This window comes from Zingiber officinale, chromosome 3A (assembly GCF_018446385.1).
Source record: "Zingiber officinale cultivar Zhangliang chromosome 3A, Zo_v1.1, whole genome shotgun sequence".
Lineage (NCBI taxonomy): Eukaryota > Viridiplantae > Streptophyta > Magnoliopsida > Zingiberales > Zingiberaceae > Zingiber > Zingiber officinale.
In genome coordinates, this window is record NC_055990.1 from 53360957 (window position 1) to 53381537 (window position 20581).

The 20581-nt window shown below is 36.8% G+C and overlaps 2 protein-coding genes across 3 annotated transcripts; one reads left to right on the plus strand and one right to left on the minus strand.

Moving 5' to 3' along the window:
- The first annotated feature begins 5646 nt into the window (after window positions 1-5646).
- LOC122053743 (ethylene-responsive transcription factor CRF1-like) lies at window positions 5647-7200 on the plus strand. The gene is made up of 2 exons (XM_042615721.1): window positions 5647-5876; window positions 6113-7200. The coding sequence occupies exon 2, from the start codon at window positions 6188-6190 to the stop codon at window positions 7139-7141; it is 954 nt and encodes a 317-aa protein (XP_042471655.1). The 5' UTR covers window positions 5647-5876; window positions 6113-6187; the 3' UTR covers window positions 7142-7200.
- Window positions 7201-9280: 2080 nt separating this feature from the next.
- Window positions 9281-20002, minus strand: LOC122053744 (plastid division protein PDV1-like). 2 transcript variants are annotated; one of them, XM_042615723.1, is made up of 3 exons: window positions 19594-20002; window positions 9986-10086; window positions 9775-9914 (listed from the first exon to the last, which is right to left on the minus strand). In XM_042615723.1, the coding sequence occupies exons 1-3, from the start codon at window positions 19882-19884 to the stop codon at window positions 9905-9907; spliced, it is 402 nt and encodes a 133-aa protein (XP_042471657.1). In that variant the 5' UTR covers window positions 19885-20002; the 3' UTR covers window positions 9775-9904. The 2 variants fall into 2 exon arrangements, with proteins under 2 accessions (XP_042471656.1, XP_042471657.1); XM_042615722.1 differs by having other exon boundaries at window positions 9281-10086; window positions 19594-20001.
- Between the last annotated feature and the right edge of the window lie 579 nt (window positions 20003-20581).

Genomic DNA, 20581 nt, shown 5'->3' on the forward strand with positions numbered 1-20581 from the left:
GGATAAATTGGAACCTAAGATTTTTATGAATTATTGAGATTAAATGACTAGTTATTAATCTAATTAAAACACTAATAGAGTATTAATTAATTATTAGTCACACAACATCATATGTATCTCTCATTACCCCAATGTTAAGCTTCCAATTTCTCCCAAGTTTTACCAAACATGCACGCTGATCTTCATGTTCCCTGCAATATTTTTCTTTTATTTTAACTTTCTTCTAGCACGCTTGGGATATCGAGAAGAATATGATTATTCTATCTTTCTTTCAAGCTCTTGAACTCCATTTAATCTCAAGTCTGGTTCACTGAAGTCCACCAACTTCACTTTGTAAACTGATTTCAGAAGCTGTTCAATTCTGAATATAAGTATTCAGAACTCTAAAATAAGTCAACCATAATTAACCGTAATCATCTAGTACAAAGTTATTATACTCATCTAATATGTCCATCATAGTTGGTCCCTAGATAATTAAAAGTGCATATTCAATAAAAGTGAACAAAAATTTGGTTAAATTAAATTAACCGACCGATTTAAAATTTTATTTGGTTATTTTGAATTTTTATTTTTTTCTAAAAAAATAATTATTTCAGATAATTTGATTCGATTTCAATTTTAAAATTTCTAATTTGATTAAACCGAATAAATCAAAATTTAACACCACTATGATGTTGATTTATTGATATTTGAAAATAATTTATTTTGGTGCTAATTTTAACCAACCCCGCAACTAGAATAATATTGATTTTTAAAAATAAGTACCAATACGGTGGGTGTTGGATTTTCCGAGTTAATTCGGTCGAAAACAGTATTAATTGATATTTTATCTGTTCGATTTATTTAATTTTTATTAAAAAAAATTTGATCAATTCAGTTAGTTTGAATAATTTTGATTTCTATTTAATCGGCTGGATTTTGATCTAATTGCTCAGCCCTAAACAAGACTATCATTGAGTGAGTTCACGAGTTATCAAAATATCTGAGAGAACATGAGTATGAGAAGACTACTTTGCATGCTCATTGGCTTAATAGAGCTCATTCAGTTATTTTCTTTTTCCCTGAGTCTTGAACAGAGCATTTTGTCATTGATCAAGCTCTGAGCTGTTAGCCAATGGAACTTAAGAACAACTTCTCCGTTGTTCTCGTATTTACTTCTGGATGTCTCAGTTCTGAGTTCAAGTGAATAGTCTGCTGATAAATAATCAAAGTTTCTGACACAGAGCATAGATATATATCTATATATAAAAGGTTCTGGCACACAAGTGGACGACCTAAACCCTCGAAACAAGGTTCACCATAACACACTTTATGAGGGGAAAAAAGAACTAAAAACGTCCATCATTTGTTGAGCATGTTCTAGCTTTAGCCCTTGTCTTGTGTCGAAGACAAAATGCAAATTACAAAATCTGAGTGGGAAGATGAGAGAAGCCGTGGATTCGCTGCCATTGCTGTAGCTTTTGGGAACTCTCTCACCTGTAAAATCTTAATTTTGATTCACAAAAACCTTTTTGAGAAGTGAAGATGGAGAGTCAGTGGGCGGCACGGCTCCTCTGTCTGCTAGCTCACCTCTGCATATGCAAAAACATTAATATATGGCAATTAAGTTCAATACATGTTTCATTATATTCAACTTAATTAATAATAGATAGAATTTGTCCAAACACAAGATTTTCAATAGGATATTATTGAATAAATGAGTTATTTCGTAAATTATAATAAAAAATAATTATGTTCATCTCAAATGTCCCTCATAATCCGTCTCAAATGAAACACAAGGTAAGATAAGATTAGGTGTTGTGGTGGATTTTGTTCAATACACACAAGTATTATATATGATTTTCATAATGTTCGTTATGCAATCGCTCAAATCTTATAAGTGCACTCAAAGCCCTTGAACACTTATGGCGTATAGGGCAACTAATATAGTAACCTTCTTTTTAAAAAAATATGGAACCGGCACATCAACGGCCCTCCAAAAAAATAATATTATAAAGAGAAACCTCATGTGTTGCTGAATAAAAGCTCACTTAGAGTGACAACAAACTTGAACAAGTAGTTAGGGAACAAAGGAGCCTACTAGAAAGTGGACAATTACAATTTCAGAGGAAGGAAATTTTCATTATACTAATATAGTTGATCAATAATCAAAGCACTGATTGGGTCTATTACGACTTGATGAGACAATCAGATGAGAGTAAAAGCCAAATAGGCAAAGAATAAGTACTGGTTACACGAATACACAAAATTTTAAGTAGGGTTTAGAAGGTTTATTACCTAGAGCAATGCAAAGAGACGCTAACAATGCATATTAAGAAAAGACTAATCCATGAACCTCTCTCCCCCAAACAAAGATAATTTAAGATATTTTTTTAAAAAAAAAAATATTATTGGAAAAAAGAAGTTTTTAAAATTTAATATTTATATTATAAATTGATCAAGTCATGCAATAGAGCCTGTTGCTAAGGACATTAAGAGTTATTATTAATTACTCATCCAAATATGGATAGTTAAAGATTCTTAGAACTATCTTTTCCAAAAATAAAAATATTAAAGTAATTTAATTAGTCTCCTCGATCCCATAGAGTAGGGATTCTCGTGGGGCTTCAAATTCAATTAAACATCTAGGACTTGGGTACGGTACCCCCATTGAAAATCATCCTTAACTGCCCACTCGGGAGTTGCGAGTAAACCCTAAAACTATAAAACTAAAATCTGATACAGCACAAAACGCGGGCACAGCGTGTGAAGTTGGACCAAAACCCACCCACATTTGTCGAACTCGGCCAACGTTCCACCTGCCCTTTCTCCTTGTCCTCCCCATTATTTATTACTCAGTCACTAACTAAAACATATCATTTTTCTACGGAGTCCGTTGGCCGTGCATGGGATTCATTTCGTGCGTTCATTGTGCCATGCACGCCTTCCCAAACCAGTTGAAATCTCGAGCGAAAATTCCAAAAATGCATTTTTATTTGTTTTTCTTTTTTTTTTAAAAAAAAATTACCAAACGTGTGAGGATATTTCTGTATTATCCATTTTCATACTTAACTTTCGTAATTTCAAAAGTATGTATCATATTGCCATTATATTCTTACTTTCTTTCCACATTTACAATTTTACTTTATCTATTAAAAATTAATTACTCTCAATTATTCAAATTTAAGAGTATGGATATATTAAGGAGACTTATATGATTACATTGATTTTAATTTTGTTTTTGATTTAAAATGATTGAGAGTTATTTAGGTCATCTATTAGTCAATTTGATTTTCAGATTTGAATTCGATGTCTTAAATTAAGAGCTATAAATTTGTAAACTTGTAAAGATTTGGTAAAATTTGCCACAAGCATATTATATGACTTAATAATATTTACTAATTAATGACAGAGCTAGAAATTTTATTACTCTTGGGTTGATCAGAAAAAAAAATCTTAGACCTAGTTTTCTTCCTCTCTTTTCTTCTCGGATTAGCCTACCTTCCTTCCTTTTCTTCCCGGGCTATCCCCTCATTTTTTTTCTTTTTCTTCCGTCACAAATCTTACAGCTCCTCAATGTTATCGGTGTTGGTCCCCCGAGCTACAACCTACGTAGACCATCATTTGATTCTTCCCTTGCTCATTAACCCTATCAATGAGCTCCTAAGACTCGCTTAGTTTGAAAATTTTCAAACTTTTGAATTTTTAAATAGTATAGTTACATTAGTTAGTTTCGTCTGAACCTGACTGATAGAGCTAGAAACGTTGATCATTTCAAATAAAACTCAATGCATTTCTAAAAGTCTCTTAAAAGTCTCTTAGTGTATCTATGCTCTTAAATCTGAATTTGACCGTATAAATTGAGAATAATAATTTTTGAATGGATAAAATAAAAATTTGAATGTGGAAAGGAGAGGTAATATTTTTTAAAAAATTATGAAAGTTGGGTATGAAAGGGATACTCCTGAGGGTAATGAGATGGAGTTTAAAAAGAAAGGCTAGATTTAAGTGACTTGCAGGATGTGTGTTCCTTATTTTGGCTTAATTATACTTTGTTTGGTTTCTCTCGGCTCATGTCTTTCCAACTGTAATACTGTGTCTTAGAATTTACTCGAATTGACACTACTAGCTCCATCTTTTTCATATCTTGCCTCTTCATGCAACTTCATTTTTAGAGAGTATATGTTAATGCTATAAAAGAGTGAAGAAGTTTGTCAATTAGATTAAAGTTCGTTCGAATCTCAATTTCATATTCACAGTGTTGAGGGTAAAGCTAAGGTGTCAATTTGGATAGATCGGATAAATTTAAATCGATTCGAAATAAGGATATTAAAATAAAAATTCAACTTGAATTCAATCTGAACCCAAACATAATTCAAATATCCTAAATCCAAATTTGAACTTAGAAAATCTGACAAACTCAACTGATCCAATTAAAATAGTTTTTTTATTAAATTCCTTATAAATTTTTATTTTTCATTTTATTACTTTATCATTATCATACTAATCTTTTGCTATTATGTACATAAAATATTTTAATTTTTAAAATAAAATTTGATTTAATTTAAAAAAAATATTAAATCTTAAATTCAGCTCAACTCAAATTCAATCCAATCCTAACACAATCCAAAAATTCTAATCCAAATTAACCCAAACCCTAAAACCCCTAACTTTAATTAGATAATTTTCCAATCGACTCAAACCGAATTGATGAGTCTGATTAATTTTTGATACCCTAATTGAGTGTAAATTTCAAATATGCTAATTCCAACATGTGTGGCTCCTTTAAGATGGATTCAAATCATATATTTAACATCTATGTATCTATATTTATTTTTCTCCATATCTATAGGACCAATATTAAGATGATCGTTATGATAGATCTATTTTTTTTTTCTTTCAAGATGAACTCAAGTTTGAGGTATTTATATTTTATACTTAGTATGACTTAAATTTATTTTATTTTATTTTATTAATATATTCAAAATAAAAATCCTAATGTTAATTTCTAGAATTATCTAAGTGTATGTTTGTAGTCATACCTAATATTCAAGCAAGGACCATGCACCTCTTCCCATTGGCCGACTAGATTTTTTTTGTCTTTTTTTTTTTTTTTTTTTTTTGACAAAATCTTAATCCCCTCAGTCTAAGTTATTTATTTTAGATTAAATAAATCGAAATATATCTAAAAGAAAACACTACTATTATTATTATTATTATTATTATTATTATTATTATTATTATTTTGTCGTTAAGGAAAAACTTTACGGGCAATAACTGCCGATTTACTCTTGGATACTTGCTCCTCTGTTAAAAATAAAATTAGGCATGCTAATAGAATGTATTAAATCAGCTGCAGGAAGACAGGACAAAACTACTGCGGGGAACCGCAACCGAGTCGCACCAAAACATAATTGGCTAGAACGGTGGGGTCCAGCTGCTTCATTGTTATTTTTTCACACGCACCACAACGCGCAGCTAAAAGTAAGACAAAATATTGAAGGAAGATTAGATATATTACTAGAAATAAAGTCTTGTTCCACCGTAATAAAATTGTCCACCGCATTAATAGTTAGCAGTTTACCATATAAAATTGATCAATAATAAAAGGGCAAAAACAGGGAGGCAAATGGGGGCCGGATGTCGATCCTATAAAGCTCTCCTTCCCCCTTCATGCTTTGTTGGAACTGAAACATCTCCCACTTTATCTCTCTGGGTGCACTCTGTTCTGCTTGTCAGCTCTTCGCCATCACTTTGTGCTTTGAAACTCAAGCATCTCTCCCTGTTTATCCCTCTGGGTGCACTCTGCTTCTCCTTCTGCTCTATTCACCATCGCATCGTATCTTCTTCTTTAATTAGTCCGCGCTCAGCTGCAGGCGCTTCGGCTTCAAAATCAGGTATGAACTGTTATCGACCGCTTGTATGAAATCAACTGGAGATGGTTTTAGTTTAGCAGTAGGGAGATTTGGTTGTGTTATGAAAAGTCACGGATTTGGTGGAAATGTTCTTCCTCTGTAAAAATTGCAGCTTTTTGTTTTTGTTTGTGTGCGCGCGCGTTGTTTTTCTTTGCTTATCTTGGAGCTTTAATTTTGGAAGAGAAAGATGTGATTTTCCTTTTTGACGATGGATGCAGCGGCGGATGCAGATGAGGATAGATTAGAGTACTGGAGTTCGTGCGAGGAGTAAGCAGATCAAGCTACCTTTAATTATGGTGTCGATGAAGAAGGCTGAGCCCATCGGTGACGCATCCAAAAGCCTTCCGTCGCGGCCGAAGCGCCGTCAATCGGGGGACTGGCCGCGGCCGCGGCAGCGCGTAGTGCGCATCTTTTGTGTTGACGATGACGCGACTGACTCTTCCGGCGACGAGGGCGGGTGCTTCCGCCTACGGCGTTTCGTTCAGGAAGTACTGTTGGAGAACAGAGCGGGCGCGGCGGAGGCTAGGAAGAGCAAGGCCACCAAGGGAGGCGGAGGCACCGTCGAGAAGAGGACGGTTGTTCCAGCTGCAGCGTGGGGCCGCGGCAGCAAGGACGAGGGCGAACGGAGGTTTCGTGGCGTCCGGCGCCGGCCGTGGGGCAAGTACGCGGCCGAGATCAGAGACCCGCGGAAGCGGGTGCGCCTGTGGCTAGGCACCTTCAACACCGCCGAGGAGGCGGCCAAGATGTACGACTCGGCCGCCATCAAACTACGAGGTCCGGACGCCGCCACCAACTTCCCCGCCGCCGTGCCCAAGGAGAACCTCTCGGATAACAATCCCACCTCCATCTCCGGCGGGTACGAGTACGACACCGGGGAGGAGTCGCGCGACATCGCCTCCCCGACCTCCGTCCTCCGCGGCTTCTCCTCCTCTTCCTCCAAGCCAGAGGAAAATCCCAAACCTCATACGACGAGATTCACGGCCAACCCGCCCCCGTTGGAACTAGGCGGCTTCCTCCCCTTCAAAGTGGAGAACGCCCTCTTCGACGACTTGCTTCGATTCGACGCGCCAGAGCACCTCGGCTTCCTCCACGAGGAGGCAGTGGCTCCGACCGGCTTCCTGGAGGAGGACCTGAGCGACGCCATTCTCGGACCAGGGTTCGACGACTTCGCTCCCTTGGCGTTCTGCGAAGGGGCGGTGGCGGCCGACGATCTCTTCGCCGACATCGGCGACTTATTCGCTTTCTAATTAATTATTCGCTTCCTTTTCAATTTTCGTACTTCGATTTCGATGTTATTATTATTTTTGGTTGCCAGAAAATGTCTCCGTCCGTCCCGCTCCTAACGGCGAGGAAATGGATTCCCGGGAATTTTATTTTTCAGTTTTTTATTTATTTATGAACTAATGCGCAAAATATATATATATATATATATATATATATATATATATGCTTCCTGCATAATCGTGAACAATATTTTTCAGTTTTTAACTATTTTACAACGTAAAATAGCTATTATGTAGTAACTTTAAAATTAATACTTCAGTGATTATTATATATAATTATAGGGGATAGAAATAAGAATTTTATTTTAATTTTTTTTTAAAAATAAATTATTTATTTTAATAATAAGAAAAAGAAAAGTCGCTGATGCAAATATACACACACAGAGAGTGAGGTGGAAGTAAATTGAGCGGGTGCTGATCTTGTAACGGCCTGGGACACGTGGAAGTGCGTCGTAGCGGGTGGCTGTACACTTTTGTTCTCCCAACATTAAAAACGTGGCCGTTCTTGGTCGTCCCTGTTGGCGGTTTGTCGTCAGCGCGGTTTTCACAAGTATTTGGGCCAAATGGGCTTTTTCAATGCAGTGATGGTGTTAGTCCATGAGGGGACAAATTAGAGTAATTTTAGTTCAATATCATTTTAGCTAAATTTTGTATTGTTTTGCGAGTAAATCACACTCTTTCTCATTTTTTGACCGAGGTTGATTCAAGAAGAAGAGGGGAGTTTCTTTGAGTACAAATTTAAAAACAAACCTACGTCCTGTAGTCTTGTCCTAATCACCAATTGTTTTGACTTAAACATCAACATCGAGGTCGGATAATTGTTGACCGAGTACTAAGAAAATCTTCCATGTGTAGTACTCCGTGAGGGAGATCTGTCTCATCACCCATTTGTATCAATTCCAAGAACGTATAGACTTGTAAAACTACACGCCAAATGCAAATACAAGTGCAACTCAAGATAGATTCTCGAAGGTGAGTCAAAGCGGATCGTAGCCAAGAGAATCTTCAAACTTTTTATGAGTCAAATGAAAGAGACAGGTAGAAATGCACGCTTCAATCAGCGTGAAGACGCAAGCGTTCAAAGGGTTTAAAGAAACGGCACATGTGCCGACCAAGAAAGAGTTCTTCATGGTTTGCTCTTTGGAGTTTTGTTGGCCCTGGTGTCCAAGGAATCTGACAAGAATGTTTGGCTTTACTGGTAGCTCAATAGCGTCGAGTCGCAGAGCAACATAAAAATTTCAACAAGAAGTTGCATGCTCGGAAGATGAAGCTACAGATAACTGAAATTAATTTTAATGTTGTTTTAAGCAACATAAAAATGGATTTTCCTTTATCTTTCTACAGTACACCTACACCATCAAACACTTCTACCATATTCTTCTTTTTTGTTCGCAAGAAATCAACATCATAAATTCATTTGGTGTGGCAGCAAGTTCCATGGGGCTAGTGGGCTGTGGGCCCAACGTTTATTGTAGATGCTGAGCTCCACGAATTAGTATTAGGACTAGAAGCGTGGCATGGGAGGAAGGAGTAAGGAAGCTGTGGGCTGAAATAGACAGTTTGGTAGCGAGAGATATACTGAATAGGAATGCTCAAGCTTGCAAAGAATCAATAAAGCAACTAGGACTTTACTGTTGTTAGACTACTATTTTTTAAACACATGTGGCAAAAGATAATACGTTTATCCTATGCCCCCGTCAGTCCGTCCCAAGATCAACACGGAAAAAGTAAATTATGATAACTAAGAAGACAAGTGACAAGTGGAGTGCTACTTTCTAAACACAACGCTGGCAAGTGTGGTGATGAACTGGAGATTTGGGCTTACACAATAGTTAACTCGAGTATCTCGAACGAGTTCCAGTCTCTGAATTGGTTTAAAGAAACTTTTCATGTTCTTCTTGGAGACCTTGTCTTTTATATGACGATCTTTTGTCCATTATGATATCTCAGGTTATCAATGTTAATTGGAGCCGAGCTTGTTGTTGAGATCGGGTTCACAGCACCGTGTCAACTGGAGCCAAGCTTGATGTAAGCAAAATTCGATGACGTGAAGCACATTGCAATAGATGCATTGACAAAGAAAACCTGAGTAGCCAAATGATCTACAATCCAATCTTATTGTATATAACCAGAGGTTAAGAAAGCAAGAACTAGTTGAGAAAATTATCAATGAGCAATTGCTATAAATCTGTAATCATATATTAGAAGGTAAACGAAACAAAACAACCAAAACCATGGTTATCTCAAAAATTGTCCACGTGTAGTTGGCTGAGAATGTCTGCCCAACGGACTATGCAAGCACCTCAAATCTTATAATTCAAGAGGTTAACCTCTTTCACCTTATCATCCTCTGCCTGACCAAACATCAAAATGCTTGAATTTTCCATCATGACATCTTTAGAATTTCAAACTCTTCCACTTCATTATCCTCTAGCTGACCAAACATCAAAATGCATGAATTGTACATAAGTTTTCTTCCTGTAGAATGTCTGAGCTTGTGTTTGTCCTGCTTCGCACTTGACCGCAAATTGATTCAGCTGGAGAAATGCAAGCATACTTACAGCAAACATAGCAGCACTCCCTAAAGCACCGTCTATCCTCATCGATCTAAATGATTTTGTACCTATAGCAACTCTTGATATGCACTTTTGCAGTAATCTATATACTATTCTTCCCTCTTGAGCTTTTGAGTTCGTACCTTCCTGACTCCTTGTCCTGTCATTTTCACTAGAGACGTCTGGCGCAAAAAAATGGCTCACGTCATCCACATTATTAAAAAATGCGGTGGCATCTTGAATAAACTTGTACTTTTCCTGATGATGAGTCAATCTCTTAGCAAGAATGAGTCGACTTTCTTCCAAGCTTGCAATAGCTGCACTACGTTCAGCTTCTTGTTGCGAATGTATCATCTGTTGCATAGATCATGTATAGACTTTATTATCATAATCCAGTATGAAAAAAAGAGAGGGAATGATCAAGTGTAATCCAGTCTGATAACAATAAATAAATAAAACATGAACATCTGGATTGATTTTTGTGCTAACATGCCTTGGCACAAATAATGACCCATCAAATGTTTTTGTGAAACATATTTACCTTAGATTTGATAAAGTAATTTCACTAGTAAAAGAAATTAGTTATATGTGGTGCTGTTTAAGGTTTGAAGTGCATAAGAAAACAGTCAAAAAGAAATTTCTAAATAATGTAAATGTTGAGTTTGGAGAAGGGAGACATTCACTTACATCGTGGAAGGAACAATTTGATGTGTATCAACTGTATATATAGGATTCTATGTAGAAAACCTAAACTTAAAATTAAACCCTTCATGTCGTTAGCTCTATTAACGTAATGCCTTTTGTTGAGAAAATTAGAGGGGAAACTCAAATTTCAGAATGGTGGAAACCATTGAATAGTGGAGAAAACTTCAAAGGTTCTCTTGCACTTTTAGTGCAGCATCATGAGTTTTACCAAACTTACATTTACAAGCATCCATGTTTCTTTAAGCCCTTGGGGCTTTCTAGGGGATGTGATGTTCGACCTAGTTGGGCTTTTTGATCAAACAGACATACGAGCACACGTGATGTGCCTCACCATGTCATGCCAAACCGGGTATAAATATGGATGTCGATGCACCATAGAATATTATTTTCTCTTTATATAGGCCCACTTCTACTTAATTTAAATTTGAAACTGAACAAATGTGGCTAGTTCATATGGGTTTATCTGATTAAGAGGCTGCAACTATTCAATGGGTACAAGTTTGACAGGCCAACCTCTATAAAAGAAGAGGTGAGGATTCGAGCCCAATATACCAAAGCACTTAAGAAGAGGTGAGGATTCGAGCCCAATATACCAAAGCACTTATGATTGAGATCATTTTGTGTGCGCTCTTGACATTGAAAGCTCTCCTCCTCTCTTCTTTTCTATTCTTTTCGATTCTTGTTCCTTTTTGTTTTCTTGTCAGGGTTGAAAGTAACTACAGATATACCGCTGGAGAACATCATGAAGGCAATGAAGGTGTCATCAATTGTATCCTTGGGCTGCTAGTGGGCCATATTCATCCGCACGAGGGTCGAAAATTTGCCAAAACAAAGAAAGGATAAGGAGTGAGGATGAAATGAAATTAGGATGAAGAGAGTGTTGGTGCTAAGTGCACAACATTTAACCCAGAGTTTTGATATATAACTAAGATTAAAGTTCACTTACTTGTAATCTAACCAGTTGTGTCAAGTTTACAGGTGCAGGATACTTGACAGGTATTAAAGTCTTAGTTGTGAACTGGATAGACAGTGACTAAGTCCTAGTGGATCTAGTCTTGATTGGGAATCAAGCATGAGCTAAGTCTTGGTTGGAGACCAAGCAACAAATTCCTAGCGGCAGGCTAGGTGAATCAAGTGTGATTAAGGCTTGATTTACAAATTCCTAGCTGAGTGTTAGGTGAATCAAATCCAAGTGATTAAAGTTTGACAAATAAATTTCTAGCCGCAATCTAGGTGAATTAGTCCAAGTAGAGTGGAGCTGAAGACTTGACAAACAAGTCCAAGTGGAAGCAGCTGGGTGCTGCGACTTGGTAACTTAATCTAGATGAGTCTAGAGGCTAAACATCTAAACCCAACGTAAGTGCGAGTAACTTTACAATTTATATCCTACTCATTATGTGTAACAATGGAAGGGAAGCATGTTCGACGGTTTCAGGCAACTGGATGGAGTTTGGGGGTGACTAGCTAGTGATAACTCTTGACGAAAGGCTTTCAAAGGGTCTAGGCGACCATACCTGGGTCAGGGCGACCGGAGCATACGAGCGATCAAAGCAGCTTCCAAGCGACTAGCAGATTGCGTTATCAACAATCTGAGCAAGGCGGTCAAGATAAAGTTTGACCCCTGCCTGAGCGACCGTAGGCTGTACAAGTGATTAGAGAGCTTCATTAACATTATCTTACGAATAGAAGTTGTAGCCATGTCAGCACCTCTACAGGCTACCGGGAGGGCTCCAAGCGACCAGAAAAGTCCTATATAAGAAGTTTTGAAGCAGAGCTTGAAAATCAATCATCTACACAAAACTCATTCATGTTCTAGTGCTGTAAGTGCTTTCGCTTTCTGTGCTACGACACGTTACAATACGCGCTTCATTTCTGATCGGCAACACCTAAATTAATATTTTCATTTGTTTTAGTATTGCCTTATTTGTTTTATTACGCTTAAATTCTTTTTCTAGAAGGTTTCTAGGTGCACCTAAGAGAATTAGAAATAAAAATCACATTTTATAACTGCTGCGTGTCTATGCTTCTAATTTAATTGATCAATTTGCATGCTTAAACTGTTAGCTAAATTTATTACATATTTTATTGCCTTTGTCTAACTTGATTTAATCAGTCTAAGTTTAATTTATTTCTGCTTATTGATTCAACTGCTTTAATTACTATCTGCTAATTTTTTTAAATTCATAACGCTATTCACCCTCCCTAGTATTGAGTTCGATCCTACAATTTGGTATTAGAGTGGTTGAGCTGATAGTATGCGCATGTCTAGGTTGGGTAAGGAGTACCCTACCTGATGCATATAGTCAAGTGAAATTAGAGGAAGCTAACTCACCAGTTAGAACAAGGCATTGTATTAAAGTTGATTTAGCTCTTGTTTCTTAAAAAGACTTTGTCTTAGAAAGTAGTCATTGTTTCATTCTTATCTGCTCATTTTTTAAATTCATAATGCTATTCACCCCCTCTAGCATCGAGTTTCATTCTACAATTTGGTATTAGAGCGGGTTGAGTTAATAGTACGCTAGGACAGTCTAGTTACGTGCATGTCAAGGTTGGGTAAGGAGTACTATGTAGTGAAGTGAAACTAGAAGAAGTTAACTCACCTCACTCTAAACCAGTTAGATCAAGACATTGTATTAAAGTTAATTTAGCTCCTGTTTCTTAAAAAGACTGTCTTATAAAGTAGTCATTGTTTTGTTACTCAAGAAGGCTCATGTGTCTCTCCAAGATCTGGAAACCAATTTTGAAAACTCTTTCTCAATTAGTCCAAAGCAAAACCTAAATCTAACATAGGTCAAACTTTGTGCTCTGAATAAGTGACAAACAAATCAAAACATTTAATAATCCGAGCCTAGCCCATACCAAAATCCAAACCCTAATTACAATCATACCAAACTCATACCCTATCCTAGATCTTAATACAACTTGAACAAATACTTATTTGCAGAATGCCCTTATTGGAAGAATTCAGCACAATGCGCCCTCCTCTTTATAATGACAAAAGTTTTTCCAATTGGAGGAGAAAAGTTGAAGACATTCTTAAAATTGAGTCGGAATGCTAGAAAAGTATCCAAAATGGAACCAACTTGCCAAGAGACACAAAAGATGAGCTATGCAGGCTCGAATCATGGACAAGCAGCATGAAGCAAGCAATCCAATCAAATGGAAAAGCTACTACCATCATCCTTTGTGGTCTAACTCACGCTTAATTCAAAGATGCAAAAAAGCTTTGGGAAAAGCTAAGTGCAAAAAATGAAGAAACTAAATCAGAACAAATAAGCTGCACCGCTCTTATGGATCGAGGACTCAACTAATGAAGCTCAACCCGAGTCAAAATTTAGACAAGGCAAGTTAAAGGTTAGTCAAGTAACATCCCTTTAAATTTAAATTTTGAGAAAATTTTGCATGTTGAAAATTCCTTGTCCAATTTGCTTAGAATGAATAAATTGTGCAATACTAGCTATAAAATAAAATGTCTTTTAACTAAGTCCATTGAAGAACCAAACTTAACCTCATTAGGAGTTAAGAAAAATGACATATACACACTTAACCTAGCTTATGCTTCATACAAATGTCTTGCGGTCCAATAAGAGGATACTTTTGGACAAAATAAGAAATTACGTTATAACCGACTAGGACATAATTCGTATTGGATTCCCAAATATCATGCTCATTATATGGATTCAACTCATATTAACTCTAACTCAAACATAGGAGAAGATAGGAATTGTTGGATGAAAAGAAATAAACCTCCAATTTAGGGGGAGCTAACTTTTTACTCATACTAGGATTTAGGTCTTGTTAGGTTTAGCTAGTTTGACTTATTTTAATGTTGACTTATTTTGACTTTAAAGTTAAACTTAACTTCAGATGTTAGATGTTGATACTTAGCTTATTTGTCAAAATACATGATTACATATTTTGACTAGAACTTATTTGATTTCAAAGCCACTTACCAACTTGATTTTACTTAATCCCATGGTTTAAAGTGCCGCGCTGAAACGGTCAAAACGGGCGAAACGTCTCGTTCTGCTCGGCAATCGGCATCGGCACGACCTCGACACCAGACCCACGACAGGTGCGACGTGTTACGCGACCCCGCAGAGGGGTCGCTCGACTCTACAACAGTAGTGGAGAGGTCACATAACCCTTTCGCTGTCGTGGAGGCATTGTGCGACCGCGATCACTACAAAGGGGTTGCACGACCAACATGGTCGCGCCGAAGGAGTCATGCAATCCTCGCGACCATGGTTGATCGTGCAACCCTGTGACAACACCGAAGTCATGCGGGCTCGCGAGTGGTGTCGGATTTCAGATTTTTTTAATTAAACTTACGTTAATTTTTTTAATCAGTTCCTAGTTATGGTGGAGATAATCTAAAGAGACTTTATTAAACCCTAATAAAATCATCTAATTAATTTTATATTTCATTTATTTTAATTTAAAAATTATAATAAAATTTTTATTTATTTATTTATTTATTTATTTTCATATCTTTTCCTTTTCTAAAAGATTATTTTTTATCTTGTTTATTTTTAAATATTTATGTTAAATATTTTAGTTTTTAATTAATATATTTTATATTTAAAAGATACCGAAACTATATCAGCACGGCACGATACGGTACCGAAATCGTATCGTTCCGATCCAGGACCGAAATCTCGACACGGGTCAAAATTTTAAACCTTGCTTAATCCCATTACTTACATAAGATTTAAAAGATTTAAATTAGTCACTTAAAAGCTTGTTTAATTATTCACTTATTAAAGATCATTTAACACTCACATATCAACACTTATATTACCTATCGACTTACTCTATCCTAATGCTTAAGTGTTCACTCACCTTTTCATTCAAATTAATGCTTACTTGTGCAAATTAAATTGATACTCATGGTTATGCTTACAAGTATTACATTATGATTTTGACTATTAAGCTTACTTATAACTTACATGAGTAGCCTACCATGTTTGACTTAGTAGATATTTGAGCCTACTTGAGATGATTCTGAGCCTATTGCTTACTCAAAGCTTACTTATATATACTTACATGACCATTCAAAAGCCTATTAATTATTAAAGTCATATTAAGTTAATTATCATTTAAAACCTAAGTTATTAAGTCTTGTCTTGTTATAAGTCTAATACTTACATGCTTGACTAATTCTTAGACTAGGCTTGACTTATATGAACTCACATTGACTTGTAGTGACTTTTAGTTAACTAGTCTTAACCTTTATGATTGAATTGGTTTGGACCTGTAATATTTGACCTCTGTAGTAGTTTGGATCTAGACTTTTAGTTGACTTATCCTTGACTTATGCTTTATTCTATTACAGTTGCCTATACTTGAACCTTCTTATAACTTACAGTTTACCGTTTGACTATATTGACTTGGATTCTAGAGTCCAACTTTTAGCTTGGTTTGCATTTTTCTTTAATTTTAAGTTTATTTGACTTAAATTTTATTTGGTTAACTTATCTCTTTGACTTTGATCTGGCTTGAATCTATCCACAGTTAACTTATCTTTGTTACACTTAGACTATATGTCATGCTTTATTTGCGTTTTAACCCATCTTTTTATATATGAAAAAGGGAGAGAGATAAAAAGAGAAGACAAAAATCAATCAAGTGTTTATGAACTTCCAAATTTAATTCCTTATTTGATTAAGAGGAGCAATAATTAAGGGGAGTTATTTATTCATTTATTATATTCATGTATAACTGCACTAATTCTATCTTCTTTCATATATTAAATATAAATTCAAAATCCTTAGTAATTTTTTATTATTAATTACTAACTTTAACTTAGTTTTCATATTATCAAAAAGAGAGAGATTATTAGTGCTAAATGCACAACATTTAACCTAGAGTAACATTTAACCCAGAATTTTGAAATAAGACTAAGATTAAGTTAGGTTAGTTGTGATCTAACTAGTTGTGTCAAGTTTACAGGTGCCTTGACAGGTGTTAAAGTCCTCGTTGTGAATCAAGAAATGACTGTCTTAGTGGATCTAGGCATCTAAAGTCCAAGTCATTAAGGCTTGGTAAACAAATTTCTAGCTAAATGCTAGGTGAATCAAGTCCAGTGATTACAAATTCCAAGCTAGAGATTAGGTGAATCAAGTCTAAGTGATTAAATCTTGGTTGACAAATTCCTAGTTAGATGCTAGGTGAGTCAAGTCCAAGTGAAGTTAGTTGAGAACTGAAGAATTGGCAAACAAGTTTAAGTGGAAATAGCTGGGTGTTGCGGCTTGACCACTCAATCTAGATGAGTCAGCCGGAGGATGAACATCTAGATCCAACATAAGTGCGAATAACTTTATATTTTATATTCTACTCATTACGTGTAACAACTGCAGGGAAGCATGTTCAACAATTTCAACAACTGGATGGAGTTCGGGGGCGATTGGTTGGTGATAACTCTCGACGAAGGGATTTCGGAGGGTCCAAGCGACCGTAGCTAGGTAGGGGCGGCTAGAGCATATGGGCCACCAAAGCAACTTACCAGGAGATGGCGTTATCAAAAATCCGAGCAAGGCGGTCAAGATGAAGTTTGACCCCTACCTAGGCGACCGTAGGTTGTACGAGCGACCGGAGAGATTTGTTAACGTTATCTTATGGATAGAAGTTGTAGCCATGTCAGCATCTCTACAAGCGACCGGGAGGGCTCCAAGCGACTAGGAGTCCTATATAAGGTTGTTTTGAGGCAAAGCTTAAAAATCACTCATCTACACAAAATTCATTCATGTTCTCATACTCTAAGTACTTTTTCGCTTTTTGTGATGTGACACGCTACAACATGTACTTCATTTCTGATCGGCAACACCTAGAGTAATATTTTTATTTATTTTAGTGTTGTCTTATTTGTTTTATTACGCTTAAACTTTTTAGATTCTTTTTTTTTAAGATTCCACCACCAAGGAGAAATTAGAAAAAAGAATTGCATTTTATAATTGCTACGTATCTATACTTCTAGTTTAATTGATCAACTTGTATGCTTAAATTGTTGGCTCAATCTATTGCATGCTTTATTGCCTTTGTCTTACTTGATTAAATCAATCAAATTTAATTTATTTCCGTTTTTCTTAGTCTGATTGATTTACCTACTTTAATTACTATCTATTCATTTTTTTTTTTTTAAATTAGTAGCGCTATTCATCCCCCCTCTAGAGTTGAGTTCCTAGAGAGACCATAAGAATAAGTCTTTTGAGTGAGATTCTTCCTAAAGTGGCACATACAACAATAAACGTGCATCCACTAACACACTAATTGATCGGAATAGGAGGGGAAAAAGGAAACAACTCAAGGTACCTAGAGGAAAGAGGATAGCACAACCGAACTCTTTGTTAGAAGTAGCAAATTGAAAACATGAAGTTTTTACACTGCAAATCTTCACGAGAGATAGATGGTATAACCTTTTGTTAAAAGTAGCCACTTCTTTTCTCTATTTAGGTCTTTAATGGCTCAAGGGATGCAAATTCACTACATTAATACAGTTGGTTTTCAAAGAATGAAGAGAAATGAGGAGAGGAAGATGTTTTTGCAAAGACGAAGCAAAAGGAAACAAAGAAGAAAGGAAGGAGCATCTTTGTCAAAGCTATGGATCTATAACAAGGAGAGTTTAAATCAAGTGGCTACAGTGGTAAACAAAAGAAAGCATTAGAGAGTTATTCGATTTAGAAGGTTGGCCTAGAGAAGATGTTGCAGCAATAATGCTCCAGGAAGGATCTTTGTGCAAGATAGAGGAAGTCATTAACACCAGGGTTCGAGCAGGTGGTCACTTGAATGTTTAATGAGGATAGTAACCCTCCACCAGGAAAGGAAGGAGTCAACAGCATAGCAGCAATTCTGGTTGAGTTTTCTGCAGGCACGATCATAGCTGATGGTATTGCTGGGCAGATCCAGGTAGACAAAATTGGAAGTTTTGTCTGTCTGAGAACACCACCATGGTGGTGGAAAAGGTGGCCACAATGGCCTTGAGTTGTGAATCCCCCTATGTTGCGGCCATGAAAACAATAGAGTCCTTGTTTCATCATAATCACAGGAGAGGACAACAAGGATGTTAGCATGAGTGTGCATAGATCATCCCATAAGGAGGGCATCACGTGGATGAGGGATCATGAGGAGTAGAAGGGAACCTGTGGGAATTAGTGGATGGCAGCTTCAACATGTAGGGATGCTGATGTGGAAGAAGGGCTTGCTTACATGAAAGAAACTCACACTGGGTGGTGCTCTATTAGGAAGATGTGCAGAAGGCACGACTGATTTGGACAAAGTAACAATTCAACAAGAGTCTTTGATTCAGCAAAGGCAAAAGGAGAGAAAGCATAGATGGATGACAGGATGTTGATGAGGGCCTGCCCTAAGGGGAATACCTTTGTGGACGAAACATTTTTTGCAGCTATCTTAAAAGGATAATTACATAAGCATATATAGGAGTCCTCACAAAACACTTAAAACTAAATGCCAAAGTGAGACAAAAACTTTTATACTGCTAACCCTATTAACCTAGTACCTCTAACATAGAATAAGGCGCAAACAAAGTAGATAAAATTGTAAAAGAGAATATGGAGATTAAAGAAACATAAATACAGTAGGAAAACATTGTAAGAGTGAATGAGGAAGTTAAAGAAACACAAACACACATAAGTTTTAGCTCATGTGCACAGAAACAAAATCCAGATCCTTTATAACAATTCTGCACAATCCATAATTTGACAGAAGAGAAAAAAAAATGGATAAGTATCCAACAAGCCAAACGAATTATAAAATCTATATATGGCAGGCACTTTTTGACTTTTTCTTCAACCTTTATTTCAAATTGTCTTATACTTTTTAACAAGATGAAAGAACTAGGTATTGGTCAATCACAGATGTGCAAAGAAATCACGTGGGATTAGCGTCTACCATCAAGAAATTACTAGAATAAAGACTCAATAACATAATTGCTGACAAATTAGAACCTTCAAAATGTCCTGTTAACATTTGATTAGAAATACTTCTTCCTTTATCAAGAATTCATCTATTGATCAATCAATGGGGGAGACTGGAGAGTAATCAACAGAAGAACAGTTTAATCAAATAGCAATCAAGAAAGATGCGAAACAGGCGTTACTTTATGGATGAAGATTTAGCAGTCGTATGGATGGAACTCACATTTAAGAAGTCGAGCTGTTCTTCAACTTTCTCCAACGCGGACCGGATGGCGCCGAGGCTCCTGACCTCCGCCATGGCAGCTTCGCAATCCTTCGACGTAAAATCCTTGACTAACACGAACCCACGCTTCCCTTCCTCGGCCTCCTCATTCCCTCCCTCCTCAGGAGGAACCGCCTGACCCCGGAGGCCACTGACGGAGCGGAAATAGTTAGCGCGGGAGATGTCGTGGATGGCGTCGCTGACCTTGTCATGGAGAACCCAGATCCTCTCCAGAACTACCTCCGTCGCCATCTCGCATTCCTTTAGAGGGCGAAGGTGTTAGGGTTTCGCAACCTGCTTGTTTTCTGACGACAGCTTTTGCGAGGCAGCTCCGGTCCGTTCGGAGGACGGAAAAATGAAAACAAACAAACAAAAAAAAAAAAAGTTGCCACGAACCAACTGACACGACGAATTGAGTTGCGGAGGGCAAGACAGGGAACACGGTTCGTCTAGCTTCTGCGTTACCGGCCTCCACGTGGTAAGACAGAACACTCATTCAATACAAAATTCAGCTGAGAGGTAATTAATTTACGCAGGAAATAAAAGATCCCAACTTTAACATTATCATTTACAAAAAAAAAAAAAAAAAACATCCACATCCTTTACAAATATATATATATATATATATATATATATATATATATATATATATATAATTATTAGGATTCCAATCCGAATTTTTTTCTCCGATTCCTCTCTCTCTCCTCTCCCTCCTTCAATCGATTCTAGATCTTTGTTGTCCAGCACGATCTCCTCTCCAGCAGCACGCAAATTAACCTCTTCCCTCCAATCTCCTCTTCACGCAAGTTCTCGTGAGGCTAGCTGCGGCCAAACTCACAGCCTCAGCCCTAGCTGAGAACTTGGCCGGCCTCAACTAGCTTGACCATTGCCTCATCAGGCTCAGGTTGTCCTGGTGCTCAAAGGCTCTGGCAGCATCAAAACAATCAAC